The sequence below is a fragment of the Chanodichthys erythropterus genome, chromosome 15, assembly GCF_024489055.1.
Source record: "Chanodichthys erythropterus isolate Z2021 chromosome 15, ASM2448905v1, whole genome shotgun sequence".
NCBI lineage: Eukaryota > Metazoa > Chordata > Actinopteri > Cypriniformes > Xenocyprididae > Chanodichthys > Chanodichthys erythropterus.
In genome coordinates, this window is record NC_090235.1 from 8,065,596 (window position 1) to 8,092,885 (window position 27,290).

Below are 27,290 nucleotides of genomic sequence, written 5' to 3' on the forward strand. Positions count from 1 at the left end.
CATGGCTAGCAACTAGAACTGATAAAATTAATACCCTAGTGCAGTGCAAGTCACTTTGGATAAAATTTCGAAATGTACAAATAATCTGCCTTAAGGAAGGCTGGTTTTGGGTTCACATGACCCCGATACAACTCTCTTCCTTGTGTGCAAAAACAGCTAGAAGACTAGCAGAGTGCATTTCATCTAAAAGCTGGACAATTTAGGTTGTGAAACGCCCCAAAACAGCATGAGATGCAAACACAATGGCCAAATGCAACAGCATGCCAATTATAGCTCACTTCTAAAAATATAGAATATATATATATATATATATATAATCTTATATAGGTAAGATAAATGTATTTATCTTTCATATAAAATCTAGATAAACCTAAAAAATGTGTATTCTGTTGATGGATGACTAATAATGGCATCCCTAATTAATCCTGAGCTACTTAATTGCAAGCCAGTATAAATCTCCCTTCTGTTCTAGTCAATTCCAGGATCACATATTTTGAGGTAGTACCAAATATATCTCTAAAACAATTCTCTAAAATGTCTCCCCTTGTTTTAGCAGAGAATCCCTTCTTGTCACTCAACAACAAAAGAGATGAAAGCAGATATGAATTGTTTATTGCTGTCCCACTGTGACCCTTGTCTAACATCGTAGGAGATTTATTGTCTCCAAACTCTTCCCCCAGACCTTATCTGTGCTCTCCAGCTTTGTAGACACAGAATGCGTCTTCCAAAAAAAAAAAAGGCAACAACATTTGCAGAATCTTCCATCATCACCCACACACTAACCACACTGTTAGGAGGCTTCAGTGGCACAATTCAGCACTTAAATTCAGAAATCCACGAGGCCTTTCCTCCTCATCCTGAAATCTGTTGCTATAGAATTTTTTTGTGAAGGTCATTAGCGACTGATATTGCGGTACCGTAGACATACAGCGCAGGGGACCAGCGGCAAAGCCACTCCCCATGAAACCAGATGCTGAGGGGGCAGGGAGGGCAGGGCTCGGGAAGGGAGTGGCCAGATAAGGAGAGAAGCAGGCGAGTAAACATTAGCATGGCTGATGTGACAACACACAGGCCGCTTTCTGTTACTATTTCATTGTGCTTTGACATTCAATCCTCTTGTCACAGGGAAATGCATAGAATCGGATAGCTAAAACAGAAACGGCAGGCTAAAATGTTGAATAAGCAATTGTCAGTAAGCTAAAAGCATCAGACATTTCACCTTTGCTCATGGGGGAAGGGACTTTATTGCCATTATCTGATGACGGGAGAGTGAAAATAGCCTCTGCATGAATTAAGTGACGTTAGCTGGAGATAGTCAGGCTGATGCATCAATCACCCGACAGGCAGACAGTTATGTCTATCATAGACCTATACTGTAGAAATATCTAAAAACATTCTGCTCAAGAAATAGCCAGTTATCAATCACCTACATATATTCTTGTAAATTTGTCAGCCAAATCAGCAGCAGAGTAAGAATTGAACCTTTTTGCCCACCCACAAAATATATAAAATAGCTGCTTTTTTAGCATTTATATATATATATGCTCCCTAGTGCCTGTCATAAACATATTGTTTCTCCAGGAATGGAGCGCCAGAGCATAAACATTTAACCTCCATTTATTGACCATAGTGTGTTGGATGAATAATGCCATTTATCCATATATCCATTATCTTACTTTTAAAAGGAACACTTTATGGCAACAGTGTTAAACAGAATAAATAATTATTTTTGACTAGGTGATTAAGATGACATTAGAAAAATATTATTGCCGGTTTTTACTTTGTGCTTATAGTTTGGAATGGAATATATGACATAATGTCTGACCGTCGTGGACAGTTTCAACCGCACAAGTTGAAACATTTCAATGCATCTGAAGCCCAGAACAAATATGATCCGAAAATGTCACATCAGTAGAGAGTTAGAACTCCATGAAGCCCTCATAAAACTCTCCAATGGAAATGAATGACCTCTTGTCTACTGTTGTTGTCATAAGTATTTCTTCTAAGAAAAGCAAGTGTTTGGGAAACCAGTCATGATTGACATCTTTCAATAACTGCAATTGCTTAATTATTTAGAATTAATTTAATTATTCAATATATAAACATGCCCTGTCTTAACATATGCATGAATATAGTATCTGCTCTCTGTTTCATTTTATTACAGTTTAAAAGATATTAAGAGCCTGTCTGTGGCGGTGATGATAAAAATAACAACTCAAAACCATCATAAAAGCTGTATTAATTTCATTGGCAACAATAATTTCACACGACTGTCCAAGAACTGCTTTGCAAATATTAATGAATATTAATCAGTGCCCATAAAATTCCAAAATGTGTTCCAGTAAACAAGATTCCAGCTTACCCTCCTGACTGTCACTATAATCTTTCTCTTTGGACATAGCTGTTTCATTGGGTGGGAAGCAGTTTGCTTGAAATGAAGAGCTATTAGTTCCCAGAAAAGGTGGGACAGGGGATGGTCTTTATGGCTACACACACAGGAGAACGTCCTATTCCGCTCAGTGTGGATCGGTCGTACAGCTAATCTGAGATCGCCCTCCAGCTATCCCCAATTCTCATACCAATATGTGAACACAATCAAACGATCTTTTAAATGTGGCACCGTGTGCTCATCTGAAAACATGTGATTTGCATTAGTTTATTAGGCTGCCCTACTTTATCCTATATGAGAAATGGAAAAGCAATCTGGATGTATTAAATACGGTTGGTCTTTTGAAACCCAACTGCTGTGTGTTTGGGCCATTATCTCATTATCACTGTGTTCTTGGTCGAGATATTGAATGAAACCACCAAAAACAGCAGCAAAGAATGAAAATTATTCTGCATTGATGGAATAGATGCTGATTAATACTGATGTTTTCTCTTTTTTGAGCAATTTTGTACTCCTCACATTACTGTCTCTTTAAGATGAATCACTATTGTTGTATTCTTCATTTGTAAGTCCCTTTGGGTAGAAGCATCAGCTAAACTAATTCATGTAAATGTAAATAATTCATACGCTTTTCTTATTTACATACTATTTACTGTAGAGATATGTTGTCCAACATTTAATTTGACTAGTTCTCTCTGTGCTTGTTTAAGTTATTGCTCAACATTATAAAAATTACTGAAGAAATGATTTTTAATGGATTGAGATTATCAAGACTTTCTAAGTGATGTTTTTATTTTTCTCACAGGCTAAGGACAGTGACGATGATGAGGAAGTCGTTCATGTCGACCGGGACCACTTTATGGATGAATTTTTTGAACAGGTAAACTTTATCTTAAGGCAAATATCATATTATCCAGTTGTGATTTATGCAAATGCAGAAGTAGGTGATCTGATTTGCTCATCAGGTTTTGTTCATGTCAATCTGAGTGCTGCTGTCATTACAGGGTTAGTTCACCCAAAAATGAAATTTCTGTCATTAAGTACTCACCCTCATGTTGTTCCAAACCCGACTGATAGAGAAGAGGTAAAATTGTTGAAAAAAGTTGTTATTTTTGTTTTGTTTTTGCACACAAAAAGTATTCTCGTCGCTTCATAACATTAAGGTTGGACCACTGCAGTCACATTGACTGTTTTTACTACTTCTTTGGACCTTGAATGTGGTAATTTTGTTGCTTTTTATGGGAGATAAAAAACCTCTCGGATTTCATCAAAAATATCTTAAATTGTGAAGATGAACGAAGGTCTTACAGGTGTGGAACAAGAGGGTGAGTACTTAATGACACAAATTTCATTTTTGGGTGAACTAACCCTTTATGCAAATAAGAGACAAACCAATTACTAAAACATTCTAAGATTCATGTAAATTTTCGATTTCAACTTAAGGCTGGAACACACCCAGGGCCGGATTTATGCATAGGCATTCTAGACACGTGCCTATGCTCGCACGTCTCCATATTACAATATGGAGAAATAATATTAATTTTTTAATTCTTAGTATTATTTCACTCTAAAGCTAAAAATCTGTAAGACAATTACTTTATAAATTAATAAAATTTAAAATATCGTCACTGTTGGGCAAAAACATCTCTACATTTCATCATTTTATTTATTTATTTATTCATTCATTCATTCATTCATAAATGTATTACTGTTGGCAGGGCCTTACAGTGCATATGTGATGCAGGTGCTACGGAGAGTTGTGAGTCACTTTTATAACATGCATTTGAAAAAGCAACACATCTTTCCAAACTTGTAACGAGAAGCATTTACAAACCTGATCAACAAAAGAAAACATTTAATGGCATGTTTTTACTCCAAACTCACTTCATAACATCAGTTGAGTGATTGAAATAACTTCCTTTTGTGAGTTGACGTGGCTTCATATCATAGAATGAGGCAGAAATTATATTATTTTATAGTATTCTATACAGTGATAAAGGCTATGTCGATTAGCACTGCATTATAAATATACTTTATTCTCATGAAAATACTCAAAATGTCTAGAAAAACACAGATAAACCACATATTGTCGCAATTAATTGTCTTCATGTTTCATCAGTCAAAACATCTCTATCTATGTTTTATTCTGCACAGCAATAGCTGGATGCCTTTGTCCATATAAGGGATTTCCTGGAACATCATAAGATTTATTATTTCTAATATTCTAATTAATATTCGAATTATTATTTATTATTTCTCACATTCTGCACGAGGGCAAGTATGAAAAAGACATTGCATTACGTGTGTGTATTCACTAATGCTCACAACACCTTCATTTGGTTAAAAAAAAAAAATAGAAAAGAAAGAAATTTGAAGTATGTGGATCTATACGTTTTTCTCCAGTGTAGAAAAGCTTTTTTTCTCTCAGTGGATGCATTAGATTTCCTGACAAAAAATAAGAAATTACCATCACATAATAATTTAATATTTTATAATGAAACAGACGTTTCTAATGATTTATAGTTATGTGTTAAAGGATCAGTTCACTTCAGAATTAAAATTTCCTGATAATTTACTCACCCCCATGTCATCCAAGATATTTATGTCTTTCTTTCTTCAGTTGAAAAGAGATTACTGTTTTTAAGGAAAACTTTCCAGGATTTTTCTCTATGTAGTGGATTTCAATGGGTTGAAGGTCCAAATTGCAGTTTCAGTACAGCTTCAAAGGGCTCTACACGATCCCAGACGAGGAATAATGGTCTTGTCTAGCAAAACTATCAGTCATTTTCTAAAAAAAATAAATAAATTAATTATATATATATATACTTTTTAACCACAAATGTTCGCACTGCTCTGCGATGTGACATGCATTACGTAATCATGGTGGAAAGGTCACGCTTGACGTAGGCGGAAGTATCACAGTAGGGAGAAAATCTCCATCTCATTTTCGCCTCCAACTTCAAAATCGTCCGACATTGTTGTTTTACCTTTTTTGTAAAGGCCTTTGACTTAGTCTTTACACATTCGCTTTGTAGACACTAGATCTCTACTTCCCCCTACGTCACGTGTGACCTTTCCAGTGTGATTACATCATGCGTGGCACATCACAGAACAGTGCAAGATAAGTATTTGTAGTTAAATTTTTTTTTTTTTAGAAAATGGCCGATTGTTTTGCTAAATACGATTCCTCAGCTGGGATCATGTAGAGCCCTTTGAAGCTGCACTGAAACTGCAATTTGGACCTTCAACCCGTTGTACCCTGGTGAAGTCCAGTATATGGAGAAAAATCCTGGAATGTTTTCCTCAAAAATCTTAATTTCTTTTCGACTGAAGAAAGAAAGACATAAACATCTTAGATGACATATGGGTGAGTAAATTATTAGGAAATTTTAATTCTGAAGTGAACTAATCCTTTAACAGGTCACCCTGCAGTTTTATACTTGTGCTACAATTGTGTGGCCTGTGCTACAAAACTTTTGACCTCTGTAGCACCAGTGCTATGTGCAAAAAAAAGCTAACGTACAGCCTTACTATTGGTCACCCTTTATATCTGTGGCTTTAGCCAATTTTAACCATGCAATGCAGTGTGTACCATCTCTACTTGTTTGCAGTGGAAGGTTAAAGAATTGGTTGTTTGAACAAATACAGCAATTTATTTTTTCAAGAAACACTAATATATATATATATATATATGTGTGTGTGTGTGTGTGTGTGTGTGTGTATATATATATATATATATATATATATATATATATATATATATATATATGTGTGTGTGTGTGTGTGTGTGTGTGTGTGTGTGTGTGTGTGTATATATATATATATATATATATATATATATATATATATATATACAATGCCCTCCAAAAGTTTGGAAACGCCCTAGAAAAGTGGGGTTTTGGACAATATTGGCATGAATCCTTTTTAATTTGTGATAATTTTGCACTGATAAGGGACAACACAAACTACGAAAACATATTTTATTACATAATTTCGATTCATGAAAATATCCACCATTAGCAGCTATCTGACCTAAACTGGGTTGTAATTGGTTGATTGTATTCTAAACTTAATTGGCAATCATTGTTGAAGTTATTAAGGTGTGCTGACCCAAAGATCTTATACTAACCTGGGCCAAGTTTAAACCAGTAACCAGGCATCACAGCTGGCAAAGGGGCGTGTCTGACTTTGACATATATGTATTGCCATTATTATGTAATGAAAATTAATATTGCTGGTCTTCAATGATAATGTCAAGTTACTTTAATGTATTTGCACCAAAAAATTATAAGGATTTATGCTGATATCATCCAAAACCACACTTTGCCAGGGGTGTTTCCAAACTTTTGGAGGGCAATGTATATATATATATATAAACGCAATTTTTTTATGTATTTGAGGAGTGGAGAAGAATATCTTAGACTAGCATTTGCCTTCGAGTCATAGCCAATGCTATCTTAAATAACTTGTGCATAGCACTTCATCTTTTATAACGAGATTTTGGCCAAATGACAGAAAAAAAAACACAGCTACACAGCTACAGTAAACTTTATAACATTGATGAAAACATAATGCGAAGCACTTACTGCCTCAGATGCAGCTGTTCTAATGACAGACAAATCACGACATTCGCTGGTCAAAAATTGCAAGTATATAATCATATAGAAAGCCACAATATTAAAGGTGCTACATAGGATCTTTTCGTCGACTGAGAAACCAAAGACTGTTAGTGAGATTTTGAAATGAGCGCATGCGTTAGAACAACCCCCCTCCTTCACGGCTCATTTCGAGGGAGCGCCTCCCAAAACTTGTGCACGAGTATTGGAACACGAGTGTTTACCACCGGCATTCGCTGTGTCGTGTTAGTGGATTCATTATGTCGGACTCACCGCAGGTAACTCATAATCTGCAGTTGTTACTCCTGTCTCCTGACAAAAACATTGCATGCGGCGCCTGAGGAGTGTGGAAAGTTACTGGAGCGCGTAAACGATTGGCTGATGTTTTTAAGGCCCTACCTCGTGCACAGATGATGTATATTAATATTATTCCTCTCAGTGCACCTAATAAATAGTCTTTTATCAGTTAGTAAAGACAGTTTCAAGTAATATTTCAAAAATGTATAAAACAAAACATCCTAAGTAGCACCTTTAACTTCGACATTCTAAAAAAACAGTTTCCTGAAAAGTAGCTGTTTTGGTCATAAGAGTTTTCCGACCAACAGCGGGGCGGGTTTTTTGGGGGGCCCAAAAATGTATTTTGCCTATGTCACAATATGAGCTAAACTCAGCCCTGAACACACTATTTGACTTTAAAATCTGAACAGATTTTAAAACACAATTCATCATACACTTGCCGACTTTGTAAATGGTTACAGAGAAAACTGGGCATCATAAATGTAAACTCATATATCAAATACTACTACTAAGAAACTCATGCAGAAACATGCATCTCATTGACAGAAGATGCATGACAAAAATGGCTCAGAATATTAAATGTTTGATATCCTGACTATGATGAAATCATAGTCTGAAGCTAAAACAAAAAAATGGAATCTGTGCCCAACTGCCCATCATACATTTTGTGATCCAACTGCACAAAATCTGTAGATTTGCTCTGAATTTCAGCAACTAGCGTTGACTTGTCCAGACTCCAAAACAGAGCAAAAAAGTTGTGTAGTGTATTCAAGCCTTTAACTACTTAAACTGTAATTCTGATAATATAATTTGTAATGAAAACAAATCTACAATAGTGACCAAAAGTGATGTCTGGAGGGGATATTTGTTTTTTATGACTCTACAAGTTTGATTTAATGATCAAAATATAAGGAAAAGATTTTATATATTTTTTAAATATTTAAATATGAAGGAAAAACAAAACACACTAAACTTGGTTTGAGGTATTTATCTGGCAAAATTATTTGGCAAAAAAAAAAAAAAAAAAAAATAGGCAAACTATACAGCTACATGTTTTATTGTGATATGCAAAAAAATTAATAGAAAAACAAAAAGCTCACATGAAAAAGCATATGTTGACTATAACATACTCAGTATTTAATATTTTGTTGGTTCTCTCTTGTTTTTGTATGTGCTCATAATTTCTTTATATGACAGCCTGGCCAAAAATTATGTCCGAACAATTTGGCATGTTTCATTGCGTTATATAAAACAATTTACTCCAAGCACAACTACACTTACAAAATCTTAAAAAAAAATTAACAATCAAGTCAAGTCGAGTAATCTTTATTTATATAGCGCTTTATACAATACAGATTGTTTTAAAGCAGCTTTACAGTTCTAACAGAAAAATGATGCATTTCGTCAGTTGTTCAGCTCAAGTCAGTTCAGTGTTGATTTAGTTCTGTTGTAAAGATCATCAATTATTAAATTAGTTCATTTCATCTATATTGTTGAATATTAAGTGTCCCCAACTAAGCAAGAGGCGACACTGGCAAGGAACTCAAACTCCATCAGGTGACAGAATGGAGAAAAAAACCTTGGGAGAAACCAGGCTCAATCGGATGGGCCAGTTCTCCTCTGGCCAACGAACGAACATGGTGTGATTATGATTCAGGCTGCACCACAAGTCAGAATTCAGATCGGGATAGCATTCAAATATTCATCCAGTTCCTTTTGCTTGAAGATGTCAATTTTCCTAGGCCAGACATCACTTTTGGCCACTATACTGTAAGTATATTCAAAATGATTAAATATATAATATCAAAAATATAAAACAAAAGTCTCTTGTTTCCCATACTGTTTTTCATTACCTGATCATAAGGAAGTATAGTTATTCATTTTTATGCCGTTCACACCTTAAAGCAGCGTAGTTCCTGCATGCTTTCTTCCAAAATATGAACATTGATCGCAAATTAATTTCTACAGCTAACATTTAATGGGACGTGAAATAATATGGTATCTGTAATATGGGATTTAGAAATATGATTAAAATGTCAAAAAATATAATCTAAATATATAATATTTATATTATAAATATACAAATAATAAATTGCTCCATATTATTCAAGCTGATTAGCCAGTTGCTTTTTTCTCTTTTTTTTTTTTTCACAATATGCAAGTAATTAGTCATTTAGATTAAGTCCTCTTTCATATAATTTGCAAATGACACTATTATGATTATGCGCATTATTTAAGGCATGTTCTCCTGACAGGTGGAAGAGATCCGTGGCTGTATTGAAAAGCTGTCAGAGGATGTAGAACAGGTCAAGAAGCAGCACAGTGCCATCCTGGCAGCACCCAACCCTGATGAAAGTGAGTTCCACCCACACAGTTTTATCCAAACTACTGCCCCAGTGTATACACAGCATCTATGAAGAAGCATTCACATTCATTTCAGTGTGTTTTAAAAAATGAAAATTCAGCCTCTAGAATATTCTTGTTTTTTGTACTGTATGTGACACTTCATCAGTGAGACGTTCAGGCATACAATAAAAAAAAAAATGTGCAAATTTGATGTTCTACCTCCCCCATATCTCGCTCTAGGATCTATCCATTCAGGCACACAAATATAAACCACACAGACACACGTTTGTGAATGCATATCTATGTTATCTCAGGGCAAGATGACACATTTTTACATTAGCTTTCAACTTCACCCACGTTAAATGTGATGCACTGTATATTTGCATTGTCTACTATACCGCTCATATATAGAGGGATAGTTCAACCAAAAATGAAAATTCTGTTATCATTTACTCCCCCTCAAATTGTTCCAAACCTGTATAAAATTCTTTGTTCTGCTGAACATAAAGGAAGATATTTGGAAGAATGTTTGTAACCATACAGATCTCGCCCCCCATTTACCACCATAGTAGGAAAAATAAATATATGGTAGTCAATGTGGGACGAGATCTGCTTTAAAAGCATAAAATCTGACTTGTGTGCTATATTCAAAATCTTTGCATGGAAATTTAAACTACTACTTTTTTGAACATTTCATGTACAGAAGGTGAGTAAATGAGGACAGAATTTGTATTTTTTGGAGAACTGTCCCTTTAACACATTTACGACCCGTAAAAGTTATGCTTGCATATTCGGTCACAATGCAGGAAGATTGTGAGGGGTGCAAATTCAATAAAGAATTTATCGCTTTTTGGAAAGCACCAGCTCCATGACTTCACTGCAGTTGTGTGGTAAGATATATGAGCTCATTGGTGAGCCTATTCAAGCCTTTCTCCAATACCTTGCATTTGCGCCACCCACTCTACAAAAGAGTCGCCACATTGCTCCAAGTGTTTGTTAGACCCAGCCCACACACCTCATAGTGCACCAGCCCACACTGCATCTATAGAGGCTGTTTCTTCAGCTCTGAGTCCTCAAATGTTGCTAAAAAATCCTGCTCACCTCATCTCTCCCCAGCAACAATGTTCAATTACGGCAAATGTCTATGAGTGTTCGAGTCATTCCAGTATTGTCTGTGACTAATATGTGAGGTCATTCTGACAAAGCAGCTCTTTAGTATATGTGCAGTAAGTCAACTGTCAAATCAATGAGGTTACAACATTATTTAATGAAGAAATGCTTTTGTTGGATCCATTTTTTTTTTTTTTTTTACAGGTACTCAAATATTGCTTCTGAATTAAGAGTGAATAGCAAATAGACCATTTTATAGGTGCAGTGTGTATTTTTTATTTTATTTTTTGTTAAAATACTTTTATCTCATTTAACAAGCAGAGACAACCATAAGTATGTTTATTCATAGACTATTTTTTGTGAAAAGCAAGTGAAAAGAGTCATTATTTTTGTGTCATTATTTCTATTGGTGGCACTTGTGGTGCCGAAAATACATACTTCACCTTTTAATAGTAATCAAACATCAGTTTCAGGGCAGATTAAATATATAAAATAGATTTGGGGTCATTCGCTAACAAAAAAAGTGCCATAGTACTTCCATGTTTGGATATATACCATTTAAAATGGAAGTAAATTCTGCCACTGTGAGTGTGATATTGCTTTTATACAACAGTTCAAGAAGGCAATATTGAGTAACTTACATTTTAGACACAATATTGCAAGTTACTTTGCCTATTTTTCATCATAGACAAAGACTAAATAACACACAGTAGTGGTGTTTTGTGGTTCCTGAATGAATCAGTGTTATTGAACAAATTGTTTGATTGACTGATTCAGTGATTCGTTCATAAAAAAGTCACTTGTTTTCATTCCTGATTGAATTAGTGTTTTTAAAGAAATCATTTCAGTTAATGATTTAATGACTCACCCAAAAAGACAGTCATTTGTTTCATTTCTGAGTGAATTATTGTTTTTAAACAAATATTTTGAGTGAATAATTCGGTGACTCACTCATATAGATGGTCACTTGAACGCACCATTTGAATGAATGATTCAGTGACTCACTTCTTGCCACCTACAGGTGTAACCATGTAACCTGCAGAAAGAGTAAAAGAAAAATCTGTACACTGTTTAAAAAGTTTTAGCATTTAAGTTAAGCATTTTTCAGGACTCTTGGAACACTGCTCAGCCAATCAAACTTGAGGCCCAGAACTGTTTAATATTGTAAATAACTTCAGACAAACACATTATTAAAGAATTCTATTATTTTAGTCTCATGTTAACCTGTTTAATATTGAAGTATTGTGGCTATACTATGCTTATGGCTATATTTTAGCATGTATTGCCTGGCTCTATTTACTTCCATTATAAGTGCTTTATTGTAACTACAAATTTTTCTAAATTATTTTCTGTTGTAACTGACATTATGCCGCATCTTATTGAACGCATTTTTAACCCCAAACCCAGAGTGCCCTCTAAAGCTGCCTGGCTTAGTTAAAGAAATCCACAGCCTATGAATGACTCAGCTGCTATAGATGAATCTTTAATAGATGATGTCTCACTGTGTCTGACAGTTTTGGTTCAGTTTCGTACATTTGACTGCATGTGATTCGCTTTGGTTTCAATGCATGGTTTCTTTGTTTCTGTTATGTTGTTGCATGCATGTATAAGAACATTATTTTCTTTTTTTCCTGTTCTCTTTTCTTTTGCTTTCCCCCCTGTCTGTTTTCACCACGCTGCATGAAGGATGAAGAGAACCTGTGGAAGTTGAGTGTCTGTCTCGATATCTGTGTCAGTGTGAAACAGAAACCTGAGGAGAGGTGGAGAACATATTTAATAAACCAATTCTTAAAGGAATAGTGCACCCAAAATGAAAATGTTGTCATTATTTACTCACGCTCATGTTGTTTCAAGATGTTAGGAAGACATGCACTCAAAAGTAACAAAAGTACATGCCAATTTATACATTAGGGCTCCAGACTGTGACCAAATTGTCACATTTTGCAACCTTTTTTCCTGCCGGTATAGCAAAATTTTGTTAGAGGTCACATTGGTGCAACCACCACGTTGCCCAACTGATGAGAGCTGCCATTTCTGTTGCACATAATTCATATGAAAAACATCAAATGGCAAATGAAACAAAAGCGGAATGTAACCGCATTTTGAGCTGCAAAACACAGACCGTTCAACTCAGACAACAAACAGTGCAACACAGCGCGATACTGTTACTACACAGCGCTGGGAGATCCAGTGAGAAAGCAGTTGAATTCGCCACAGAATTAATAACATCGCAGAGAAATCTAGTGGGAAGCATTTAAATTCGGTGAAGTATCCTCTGTTACAAACTACAGGTGTAATATTAAACATGAATAAACAAGTTATATAAGGTTCTCCAGTCCACAACAAAATCACCAACATTCACCATGGATGTAATGTAAGTAAGGCTAACTGTAACCATGGTTGCAGAAATGGTCGAATGTTTTTACATGATTCATTTCAGGGTTCATGCAAACTTTAAAGAGTGAAATTCAAGGACTTTTTAAAGTGCTTCACACTTTTTCCAACACTTCAAAGCTTTAATTTTAGTGTTATTTTTATGTTATTTTTAATGTGATTTGTAAAACTAAAAGTTAAAAGATGAAGCAAAACTTTTATTTTAAAAAGCCATTAAATTACCGCTATAACCAGTAGATGGCAGCAGAGGAGCACTTATTGGCTTATTAGGCAAGGCAATTTTATTTGTAAAGCACATTTCATACACAATGAAAAAACTCACAACTCAAAGTGCTTTACATAAAGAAGAACCAAATACATAATATTATTGAAACGCATAAGAAATGGATATTAGCCATTTCCACTCCCTAATATATGGAAAAGTAGGAAATGTCAAAGTCTCATGTAAAACAAAAACTTCAAATTGTGACTGAAAAAGAAAAACAGAAAAGCAACAGAAAGCAAGTTAAGAGTACTCCTTTTATAATCACTGTCAGTTCAGTATGACATATTTAATAAGTGTTGAATATTTACTTTTTTCCCTTATAAAAATCATCATATCACTGTACTTTTGCATTAATAAGTGCAGTTACTAATAATATGACATGTTATTAGTAACTGCACTTATTAATGCAAAACTATAGTAATATAGTTACCAAACGCTACCAAATCAGGTTCTGGCGCCACCGTCTGTAGAACTTAGTGGCAACGGTGCCACTGCTCTCAAATGTTAGTCTGGAGCCCTGTTGCCGTGTTCCAAAAAATGACCAAAAAGAATAAATTCAGTGGTCATATGGACTATTATACAGTTATGGTGTTTTTCGTCTTTTTGGTTGTGTAAATCACCATCTCCTGTTATTTATGGAAAAGGATGCTCAGACATTCTGCTTAAGATCAACTTTTGAGTTTTGCAAAATTATACAGAGCAAATGATGTGGGAGTGAGTATATGACTTGATAAAATTTCCATTTAGGCTTTAAATGTCTAACTTAAATTGTTCTCCTTGAATTATTCTCCTTCAGTTTCAGTGTATATAGTGTTGTGTGTGTTTTTGTTATTTATTGAGCTTGTAATGTTATACATACTGCATAACATGTACAGTATAGAAGAATTTAAGGTTTATTTTCGAGGAGTTCAAGGAGAATTCGAGGCCAATGCCCATTTCTCTTTCTTACAGCAGAAGCCTTTGTATTCAATACTTACAAAAATGGAAAGACAGACACTGTCATTTTTCCTTTTCCTTTCATCCAAAATATTCCACTCAGAATATAATGACAGGAATATGATCTCAGTCACTAGCAAGTTCATGGGTGACGTCAGCTTGATCAAGCTAACGTTTGTGTGTTTAGATCTTTAACCAAGGCTGTAAAACCATCCCCCTCACCCTCAAGTGATACAGCGTTATTGTGATCTCAGGAACATTTCTGGGTCAGCGCTTCTAGAAGCTAATCCACAACATCTACGTTAGCAGCCCAAGCTCTCCATTAATACACCCCCACCACAAAACCAAAGCATTTCATGGATTTTTTATTATCCTTTTACTGAGGTCACCCTACTTTTACATTACATACTTTTGTATGTGCTACTGTACAGAGCTAAATGTGCAACGTTTGTGGAAAAAGCCAGCTTGCTAAAAGATGAGCGAATCCCTCTCTTTTAAATTCTGCAGTTGTGACCTTCAGCAGAAATGTTAACCTCTGTTGGCTCTATGGGTGACTAATGGTTACCTCTTTGCCCTAGTTCATTAATTCACCCAATCAGCTTAAATGACTAAATTAGCCATCAAAATTATAGCACAGAATGAACTCCTGCCCCCAAAAGTTCTCCATGTTGCCCTGCAGGTGAGTGACGTTAGCAAGTAAAAATGAGCTGTGCATAGTTCACTTAGCTGAGGGATGATAAATTTGATGGTTAGCATTTCTTTACTGCCAATGGTCTGGATTTTATTGCATGTTCAATATATAAACATAAAATCATTGCTATAAGTGTTAATTTATTTGTTGGAATGTTTTGCTAAATGCATTTTGCAGTAGGCGGTAATATGTGGCCAAAAAAACAACAACAACAAAAAAAACCTGCAGAAATTACATAATGTTTTTTTTAAGCAGACATCAACAAACACCATATGCTACACAGAATTCAGGTTCATGTCATTTATCTAGCTATCATAAATTACTAGTAAATTCATATTAGATAAACATTAGCTACTAAAAGATCATAAAAGTCTGTTATTAATAGGCCGAGCCAGACCTGTAGAGCTTTTTCATATTTTATGAGGAAATTTTGAGAAAAACAAATCTGCAGAATTCTGTGAATTTGTGAAAAATATTTAATAAACAAACATGCAGAGGTAGATTTTGTAGAACTGTATGAATGAAAATTTTGCAGAAATCCTAAACCTCATGTTTCTGATGCAACAGGCCTGCTTTAGCAAACATGTGGCAACTGCTAACTGATACAAATAAAATCACATTTAAGAGCTATTAAAGTGCTGGTTAGATGTCATGTTAAACAGTGGGTGTGACAAGAAACATTCTCATCGGTCAAATCGATCTCTCGACCACATGAGAAAAAAAAAGCTGACATGAGACAACGGCTTGTTTAGAACAGGAAAGAGCAGGAACGCATTTAGCTGTCTGTAAGGACAACAATAGTGTAGCGGTGTGCAAATATTGCGATGCAAACTCAGTGACAGGAGATACATTACACTTTTGTTTAATCGATGGACAGGGGAACTGGCCACACCCTGACTACAGCACTTTAACAGACATGAGTGACTAAACAGATCATTTGTTTTACAGGACAGCATTGCTTTTTACACTGTTTTCTTTGTCATGTGCTTTTTTAAAAATAAAAGTGATTTAAATGTTTTTAATGGCACATTACCAATATATATGAATCACGAATAGTTTTAATTTATTTTTAATTAATTTAAATAATTTCTACTCTTTGAAAGTTTGTAATTCTCTGATAAAGGGAATATGCAGGTTTCAATGCAGATGTTCAGATTTTTCTAAATGCTTAAAAAAGTCATTTTTCATATACAAATATATTAAGGATATTACAATAATATGTTCCAGCATACTGAATTTGGTCAACCCAACATGCAAATCAAAATAATACCCAATTGCCAAAAGCTAACAATCAATTAATTTAACTAAAGAGATTATATTTTGAGGAAAATAGAGAAATTCTGGCAAATTTAACCTTTCAACACTCCTAAAAATGAGGAAAAAGTAATTAAGGACACACAATTAAAAAGTTTAAAGCCATTATGAGCTATCCTTTAAAAGCAAAAAAAAAAAAAGCAATCATTCTTGGGCACAGAAAAGTTCTCCTAATTGAAGAATCACCCGTATATACTATGAAACGACAATCAAAGTGATGAATTACTGCTCACAACGTATAGACGTATAATTTATCACCCTTCTCCCACCCGCCACCCACTGTCCATCCCCTGAAAGTGATCAGCAGGAGTCACAATATTGATGGCCAGGAGGAGACTCTGAGAGATTTAAAGTGTGGGGCTTGTATAAATTCTCAACCCGGCTTATTAAACCCTATTTATTGATAAGTTGTGTATATGTGTTTTAATTATGCCAACACATGGAGTGAATTATTGAACTAGCATTTATTGGCATAGGGCATGTTTTGGCAAATGAGATCTGCTACGCTTGCTGAGGAAATATGAGAATTTGTTCAGCTTAGTTAAAATAACATACATAAGGACACTGCTGCAAGAATATATTAAACCCCCCGTAGCAGATTTCTACAGGTGGCACTAGGGAGGAGGTGGGGTAAACAACATTTTTTATAATCGCGCCACAGGGCAATCGCAGGCTTGGGTACGAAACATATGGTCACATGGATTAGGAAGTACATCTTGTTGGCTAATGTCACAACGTTATAGGAACCAATCAGCACTCGGTTAAAGTCATGACGGAAATAAAATCTCAGACAGTCAGTGTACACATATATTATGATAAATATTTCAGTATGAATTTGCAAGTGCATTATTCCTCCTAAATAATCCCTGGTGATAAAGTGATACTGGCATAAATACTCATAGAGGAAGAAATGTCATGGTCATCAAACTCTCATGGCTGGAGAAATGAGAGAAAGCAGCGAGGGATAGGATTAGTCAGACTAAAGGAGAGTGTGTAGGTGGGAGTTGAAAAGGCTGAGGTGGTGTCCAGGGAGTGAATGGCACTGCAGTAACTATCAATCAACATATGACTGCAGCCTGCAGTCTGTACACACATCCACCGCTTAACCAGAGTGCTCATTTTTCACTTTAAAGAACAAGAACATTATATGGCCTGAGATATTTTCAAAGGTTACAGTCTTAAAAACTAATATACACTTCACTGCAAAAAATCTGGATTGTTAATCTGTATTTTTGGTCAAGTTCTCCAGTTAAAAATTAATTATGAAAGATAAGAAGATTTTTAGCATTTATAAAGCAAAAAAACTTTTTTTGTTAGAAAAAAATCTATCTATCTATCTATCTATCTATCTATCTATCTATCTATCTATCTATCTATCTATCTATCTATCTATCTATCTATCTATCTATCTATCTATCTATCTATCTATCTATCTATCTATCTATCTCTGTCTGTCTGTCTATCGTAATGTAGTATGTTGTCACACGACTTCGTACCCTATATATAATGCAACCAGTGCTCATTAACAATGAAAACTCAACTTTATATGTATTTAAACAACTTTTCTTTTGTATTTCCTTGTGTTTTTGCTCTGCAGAGACCAAGCAGGAGTTGGAGGACCTCACAGCTGACATTAAGAAGACAGCCAATAAAGTGCGCTCTAAATTAAAAGGTATAAAAAACAGAAATTTTAACTTTATTAGCACTTTTATATTTCTGTATGATTGTTTTAACATGTATTTTATGTAAAACATTAAAAACTATTATCCTGCTCTCTCTATATAAATAATGAAACAGATCTGAGATCAGCTTGAGATGAATGGTGAACATTCTTGCAATGTTCTTCAACTCTTTGAATTTAGCGTGAGAAAATGAGAAGTCTATTTGCAAGTATACATGAAGTTTAGTCCTCTAAAAACTCCTAAAACCTTCTTCATCACGTAGGCAAAGCTAATTTGGACTCAATCTTTGATTCAAAAGGCATCCACCTGAGGCGAAGGGAGTTGAGCAATAGAAAATTCTTAACAAGTAGGAGTTTCAACTAATCTCTTTTGAAGTGTTCTCCTCAGTGTCGCTCAGGAAAAGACAAAAAGTTGCACTCCACCCCAAGAACAAGATAACATTTTTCAGTAACTAATACAATATAAGTAATTAAATGAATTGAAATGTATTTTTATTACACCTATACCTAATACTTAGAGAGAGGTATCAGTTAGCATTCTCATTCATCTCAATGGCAGTTGATCGACCAGAAGTACATGACCTGCATCCTGCCAACTTTGTTTTTTAGAGCCATTCACCTGAGCCTTGAATGCCATGTGATTAATCTCTTTGGAAACCACAAAAAAATTACTTCATGACAACATTAATTGGTTGATGCCAACACAAACCCTTCACTTATAAAAATATTATTATATTTTTACTATTTGCATAACATATATTTATATATAATATATTAAATGTATTCACCTTATTTTTCAGGTAAGTGTGGGCGTAGCCATTTGTAATTTTATTGTGTCTGGCTTCTAGTGTCATTCGCTTCCAGTTATTTTTAGCTGTACAAAACAGCTTGTTATGCTGCTTGATATTGCAAACTGGCATTTCTTACCATATTATTTTAATGTATTGTCTTTATTATAAACATGCTGGTTTGTAGAGCAAATAGTTTTACTTTACACTTTGATATTCTTCTTGTTATTTCCTTATAGTGGCTAATAATTCAGAAGTCAGAAAACACCTTACTTCTGCATACACACAAATATATATATACACTGATCAGGCATAACATTATGAGCACTGACAGGTGAAGTGAATAACACTTACCTCATCATATTCATCACGGCACCTGTTAGTGGGTGGGATATATTAGGCAGCAACTGAACATTTTGTCCTCAAAGTTGATGTGTCAGAAGCAGGAAAAATGGGCAAGCGTAAGGATTTGAGCGAGTTTGACAAGGGCCAAAATGTGATGGCTAGACGACTGTGTCAGAGCATCTCCAAAACTGCAGCTCTTGTGGGGTGTCCCCGGTCTGCAGTGGTCAGTATCTATCAAAAGTGCTCCAAGGAAGGAACAGTGGTGAACCGGCGACAGAGTCATGGTCGGCCAAGGCTCATTGATGCACGTGTGGAGCGAAGGCTGGCCCGTGTGGTCTGATCCAACAGACGAGCTCCTGTAGTTCAAATTGCTCAAGAAGTTAATGCTGGTTCTGATAGAAAGATGTCAGAACACACAGTGCATCACAGTTTGTTGCGTATGGGGCTGCATAGCTGCAGACCAGTCAGGGTGACCATGCTGACCCCTGTCCACCGCCGAAAGCTCCAACAGTGGGAACATGAGCATCAGAACTGGACCACAGAGCAATGGAAGAAGGTGGACTGGTCTGATGAATCACGTTTTCTTTTACATCACATGGATGGCTGGGTGCATGTGTGTCTGGGGAACACATGGCAGACCATGTACAGATACCAGAGCACATTTTCAGGGGTCTAGTGGAGTCCATGCCTCGACGGATCAGGGCTGATTTGGCAGCAAAAAGTTGGTCATAATGTTATGCCTGATCGGTGTGTGTGTGTGTGTAATATATATATATATATATATATATATATATATATATATATATATATATATATATATATATATATATGTTTTTGTTTTTTTGCAACTGTATCTTTAAAACTTCTACATGCAAGTAGCCTACAGTGACGGTCATTCTGATAGCTACTTCATCTACACTCTCGTTGATGCAGCCAGTGACACATGGTGCACCCAGCTCCATCAGAACTGAATGGAGTGTGAATCCCATTGTCTCCTGAAGTGGACAGTGAGATCTATTGTCCTTCTGAGATTAAGGGACTTGTTATTACTCTGGGACTACTTTGTCTGACACCTAGTGTGTATGCACTTTCATTGTAACAGTTCAGTCCGCCAATTACTTTTTCGTGTTGTACTTGCAGTGCCACCTCAGTAACTGTTGTAACCAGGTAACCAGGGTGAGACAACTGCTATATGAAATGTCAATCATTAAGATATGTTGAAGAGGCAATATTTCTCATGCTCACTGCGTGTGCATGGGTTTGCTGTTTTACTACAATTTCTTTTATTCAGTTTATTTCTCTATTCCACAGCAATCGAACAAAGTATCGAGCAAGAGGAGGGGTTGAACAGATCATCTGCAGATTTGCGGATCCGCAAGACACAGGTATGAAAATAATGAGAAATATTGACATTATTTACTATCTTTATTCTCCTAACGATAATCATCGTCAATCTACTGAGTTAAATCAATGTAATGTGTAAAATACTTATCACAAAAGAGTCAAGGAACTCGACAAAGAAGAACTGGTCCTACTTTATATTAAGTGGCCTTAACTACTATGTACATACATCAAAAAATAAGTACAATGTACTTATTGGGTTTATATTGAATTGCAAAACATGTTTGCATCTATTGAGGTGGGATACGGGTAAGGTTAGGGAAAGCTTTGGTGGTATGGGTAGGTTTAAGGGTAGGGGTAAGGTGTAAGGGATGGGTCAACAGTGTAATTATAAATGTAATTACAGAAATTAATTACAGATGTAATTACATGCAGGTGTTTTTAAAATATAAGTACAATGTAAAACCATGTATGTACACAATAAGTGCATTGTATCAAATTATTAATTTAAATTTAAGTACATAGTAGTTAAGGCCACTTAATATAAAGTGGGTCCGAAGAACTTATTATTAATTTATTATTTTTAGTTTAGTTTTCCATTGTCAAGCAATTTCACAACTTCTTAATTATTATATTTAATATTCAATTAATAAATAATCTCAGAATAATACTTTTACTGTTTAACCTTTTTAAATATAAGTGTTACAAGCTATCAGACTTATCAGTTGTTATGAATGATTTCATTTTTTGTTTTGTGTCCTTCGAGTTCCACATAATCATGTATAGGCATATATATAAACATACATGCATTGTGTCTTTCACTTGGGAATAAGGTCATAGGAAGTGCTCAGGGGATATTCAAGACTTTCAAAGCTTTTTGTTATTATGTTAAATAGTTTCTCTAAAATGGAAGCAATGTTCAGCAAAACAGTAACAAATCTGACCTTCAGGGTGTCCAGTGTGCTCAGAGACAGACATACTTCCTGTGACCTCTGCCCTCCCACTGAGCAGCTCTGTCAAACACCCTCCTTAGTGCCATCTGCTGTTCAAAAACAGAATGTGCGCAATAATATCTCAAACTGCAGCAAAAGCAGGGGCTGATTTCACAATGATCACACTTAGCCCACAATATTATTATCTCGAGCCGCCTACTGTCAGCGCATGTATTCACATCCTGATGTGCAGCTTCTACCTTTATCCCACAGCATTCCACGCTGTCACGCAAGTTTGTGGAGGTGATGACGGAGTACAACACCACGCAGTCCAAATATAGGGACCGCTGCAAGGACCGCATTCAGAGACAACTGGAAATTAGTGAGTTCTGCTAGCACACACAAAGACACACACCCACCCACACGCAAAAGCTGAGAAACATCCTCCACATAACTGGAATGCACAGTTACATTTTAACTACAAATCTTACTAAGTGAAGTGACAGACTGATCATTAAAGCTGTATAGCATGTTACTGCATCAAAACCTTTGACCTGTGAGCCATATTCTAAGAGTTGATCTAATACAGGAACACAAATCTCATCAAAAAAGCCAGGATGCAACATAATGATACCTTGTACTTCTAATATCTTTAATTAGCTGGCAGAACAACTACCAATGAGGAGCTGGAAGACATGTTGGAGAGCGGGAAACTTGCTATCTTCACTGATGATGTAAGTTTAATAGTCGTCAATCAATGACAAACTAATTTTACTATGACTTCATGATTTCAGGACCAATTCCACTTTAAAATGTAATTTTACCAAGATCCAGTCACAAATAGTAGCCTGAGCCCTTACGGTACTCCTCTGAATGTGCACATTTGGTGCTTTAACTGTTGGGTAATAGTCCACTGAAAAGTGGTCTTCGCAAGGCAGTCCTAAAGAAAACTAAAATGGTAAATGAGACACGCTACACTCATACACTTCCCAGACATGCTAGGGAGTCCATATCAAGTGTGCTATTTGGGACAGGAACTATGAATTGGGTTTCCATGGAAGCATATTCACAATTTGTTGACTGTTTCACCCAATCTAAGTGCAAAAAATCTATATGTGCCAATGTATGTTTAGCAATAGTAACTTGATCTGCTGCCATGAACATTTTCTCATATTCTCTGTTTAACAGATCAAAATGGACTCCCAGATGACCAAGCAGGCACTAAATGAGATTGAAACCCGACACACTGAGATCATCAAGTTGGAGAACAGCATCCGTGAGCTCCATGACATGTTTGTGGACATGGCCATGCTGGTGGAGAGTCAGGTACAACCAAGAGTCCAACATTTCTATAGAGCAAAAATGCTCCAAGAACTATTTGAACAAATGCTAGTCCCTTTCACAAGGCTGTTAGTAAAGTATTAAAGGATTGTCGATTTGAGAAATTTTGCCATTCAAGTCTGGAAGCAATTAAAGGAATAGTTCAGGCAAAATTCTCTCATTTACTCACCCTCAAGTTGTTCCAAACCTGTATGAATTTCTTTCTTTTGCTGAACACAAGAAGATATTTTGAAGAATGTTGGTAACCAAACAGTTGATGGGCCCCATTGACTTCCATAGTAATTGTCCAAAAGTAATATGGAAGTCAATGGGACCCCATCAGCTGTTTGGTTACCCATTTTCTTCAAAATAACTTCTTTTCATTTTTTGGGTGGATTACCTCTTTAATTATTATGTATATACTATTTTATTTATATAGTATTTATTTCAGTTAGTTGCCAAGGAATAATTTAAAATTTTCATTTAAGCTTTTCCACCTAATATTTATATTTTATTTTATACCAGCTTTATTTCAATTAACGGAAAAAAAAAAAAAATTAAATAGTACAATTCATAATGGCGACATCTGTCAGGCTTGGCTGATCACTGATGCACCATTTTATATTTTGGATGTAAACATGGGCTGGACGAAAAATTACTTGGAAGTCTAGTTGCGCTACAAAGTGATGCTCACTTTCAAATGTAGTTCACAGATAGCCATTTATATATATATATATATATATATATATATATATATATATATATATATATATATATATATATATATATATATATATATATATTTCCACACAACCAAGGACAATGGAAATAGTTTACATGACATTGCTATAGAATGCCATCATGTTAAGGTACAAGGACAGTCCCCATGGATCAACCTGGGGTTAAGGGCCTTTGCTTAAAGGGCTAAGGGTGCACTCAGTCATCACAACTTGTGGGGTTCGAAATCAGGCTGCATAAAGCATTTAAGTGAATCTTAACTTTCAAGTCTTCTGTTTTTTTGCATTTGATACAGTGATTTTCATGTGTGTATTTGAATATTTTGAAGAAGTTGTTTGAAGTGCCTATTTTTGTCATTCACAGGGAGAGATGATTGACAGAATTGAGTATAACGTGGAACACTCTGTGGACTATGTAGAGAGAGCAGTTTCTGACACCAAGAAGGCTGTCAAATACCAGAGTCAGGCACGCAAGGTAAAAACACTATCAGCTGCTACACCTGACGTCTTTCAATATTATGCCTTTTGTGTACAATGATTCACGCATTCTAGAGAACACAGGCTCAGTCCTGTCATGTACAAAAACGAGTAATAGAAGAGCATTTTGAAATGATTCCTAAACCACTTAAAGATCCCATAGAATTGAAAATTGAATTTACCTTGGCATAGTTGAAAAACAAGAGTTCAATACATGGAAATGACATAGAGTGAGTCTCAAACACCATTGTTTCCTCCTTCTTGTGTAAATCTCATTTGTTTAAAAGACCTCAACATAACATCGACTGTTACGACATGATCTATGATATCATGATATTTTTAGTGATATTTGTAAATTGTCTTTCTAAATGTTTCGTTAGCATGTTGCTAATGTACTGTTAAATGTGGTTAAAGTTACCATTGTTTATTACCATATTCACGGAGACAAGAGAGCCGTCGCTATTTTCATTATTGAACACTTGCAGTCTGTATAATTCATAAACACAACTTCATTCTTTATAAATCTCTCCAACAGTGTGTAATGTTAGCTTTAGCCAAGGAGCACAGCCTCAAACTCATTCAGAATCAAATGTAAACATCCAAATAAATACTATACTCACATGATCCGATGCATGCATGCCGTATGCATGATGAACATTTTGTAAAGATCCATTTTGAGGGTTATATTAGCTGTGTAAACTTTGTTTATGCAATGCATTATAGTCGAGAGCTCCGTGGGTGGGGAGCGTGAGATATAAAGGGGCCGAAGCCTGAATTGGCGCATTTATAATGATGCCCTAAAATAGGCAGTTAAAAAAATTAATTAAAAAAAAATCTATGGGGTATTTTGAGCTGAAACTTCACAGACACATTCAGGGGACCCCTTAGACTTATATTACATCTTGTGAAAAAACGTACCTTTAATCCATCCAAAGAAAAACTATATTGCTCCTTTGGCACTCATTGGCTCTCCAACAGATGCTGTCTGCTCCCAGCTTTTTTGCTGCAGTTTTGCTGGCTAACATCCATTGCAGTGGTCTAAAGGCAGCAGACTCTTGGTGGTATGCCACCTACTTCTATGCTTTCTGATGAGTCAAATTGCAGATCTGGTGAACATAATCTTTACATTTATTCACTTACCAGACCTTCAGAAATGCCAGGTGAAGAATTGTCAATGATTGATTGATCTACAGTTATTTGTAGCGAATAATCAAATCAATTAAGGATAGTAATTAAATAAACAAATGATAAAATCATTCAGATTAAACCAGGCACATTGCAGCTTTCATAATATAAATGCAACTTCTGAGACAAGGGGTCGCAAATCCCCAGCCAGCTACTGCAGGGCAAATTTGATTGGCAATAAGAGCCTGCAATTATTGTAAATAAATATTTTTGGTTTTTGAAAGCCCATGAATTTCATCAAACCAGGGTAGCACACCGCATCCAGAAATACTGTTTGACCTATTACAGTATGGCATACAGTAACACTTCCAATTTGTAAGCAAATTAAAGAAACACATTAAGAGTAGGTTAAATTGTCTGTCTGTATGTACTGTAAATCCAGGTTGTAAGTTTAAAAATGGACCCTTGTTTTGTGTTTTTCAATCGAGTAGTTACTATTTAGTGATTAATTTTTTATTTATTTGGTGATTAATTTTTTCACATCATATTTTAATATTTTACTTTTGGGTCTTGGTATTGCCTATTTTAGATTTAAACGCCCCAAATTGGTCCATAAAAAAAGAAATAAAGATAGCTTTGTCCTGGTACAGTCAGATGATCACTATAAAAAGCTGCAAAGTAAATGTTCCTGCTTCAAACTTACATGTGCACTGTAAAAAATCAAAAGTTGAGAAAACTTAAAAGTTTAAGGCAACAAACTTCAGCAGATTTTTGTTTTTGTGGGAGATTTTTGAGTTTTCTCAACTTTTTGTTGTATAAACTGAATACAACAAGACAACTAAAAAATCTGCTGAAGTTTGTTGCCTAAAACTTTTAAGTTTTCTCAACTTTTGATTTTTTGCAGCGTGGTTTTTCATCTGCATGTCCAACCAAGCAACAGTATTTTCATTTAGTTAATTCTGTTTGGCATTAGTCTCTTGGCACAATATAATATTTACAGCTTCCCTCCATGACATCATCACATTCACTACACGTTTCCTTTTGAGATTTCAAAGTTTAGAATGATGTTAGCACTGCATTTAGCCTTTACAGTTAGACGGTATCTAATCACCACCTTCTCAAATGCAGTCAGTATTCAAAGAGCCAATGTCCCAGAGTGGGTCCTTTCATCAATAATTTAATTAACTTTTAATTAATGTAATGATTTACTTTGGTAATGGTTTAATTGTTCATGGTTTCATTTAATGAGTTGAAGTGTGGTTAAGATGAGGTGATGCTGCTGACTGTGTACTTCTGCGCAATCGAGTAATAGAGTAACTAGATGAACAAACCAAACGATTGTTGATCTGTTGGATGTTTAATTGCACATCTTTCTTTCTTTCTTTCTCCTTCTTTTTCGCCCTCTGCAGAAGAAGATCATGATCATCATCTGCTGTGTAATACTGGGAGTGGTTTTGGCGTCCACTATCGGAGGAACCCTGGGCTTCTAAACGACATGAAGAAAGACAAACACTTGGAAAGCTGAGTGTTTTATCAACTTAAACACGAGATAAGGAAACTGTCATAAAACGGGGGTTGGGTAGGGTTAAAAATCGAATATTCAAAAATCAAACAATCAAAAAATAAATAAATAAATAAAAGGAGATGTTACGTACTAGCTGATTTAAATATATACAAAAGTGGGTTCAAATACACATAATATTTACAAACTGTACATGTAAATGTATTGAACATAAAAGCAGCACATGGGTTACTACCTGTAAAGGAATAAAACTCAACTTTTATTTTTATTTTATTTTTTAGCGTTGCTTTCATTTTTGGGGGGGCCTCCAGGACAGTGCCAGCAACTGCTAAATTGTTTTACGTTCCGGCAGAACATGGTGTTTGGCAAACCATACTAGCATTACGAATAATAACCAACTGACTGCATAGATGTTATAGATAGTAGTACTAGTCCGATTTCAATGGTCTAGCGTTCAGAGTGGTTGCTTGCATTCAGATGAAATCTCATTTATTACCTTGTTAGCTCATTACCGATGGAGTGCTGTAGATTAAAAGCACCGTCAACCTCATAGCTGAATTTCTGTCTTAACAGTTTTACTGTGGTAAGGGTTATGGTTAACCCCAACCCTAAACAAATGAAGAAAAAATGTAGAAGCACACATCATTGCGAACTGTGAGAGGAA

At 35.4% G+C, this 27,290-nt stretch overlaps 1 protein-coding gene across 1 annotated transcript; it reads left to right on the forward strand.

Moving 5' to 3' along the window:
• The first annotated feature begins 231 nt into the window (after positions 1 to 231).
• Positions 232 to 26,967, forward strand: stx1b (syntaxin 1B). Its single transcript, XM_067411506.1, has 10 exons — positions 232 to 272; positions 3,206 to 3,269; positions 9,558 to 9,657; positions 17,956 to 18,030; positions 20,484 to 20,557; positions 21,719 to 21,827; positions 22,106 to 22,179; positions 22,634 to 22,771; positions 23,867 to 23,977; positions 26,514 to 26,967. The coding sequence occupies exons 1-10, from the start codon at positions 232 to 234 to the stop codon at positions 26,592 to 26,594; spliced, it is 867 nt and encodes a 288-aa protein (XP_067267607.1). The 3' UTR covers positions 26,595 to 26,967.
• Positions 26,968 to 27,290: the final 323 nt, after the last annotated feature.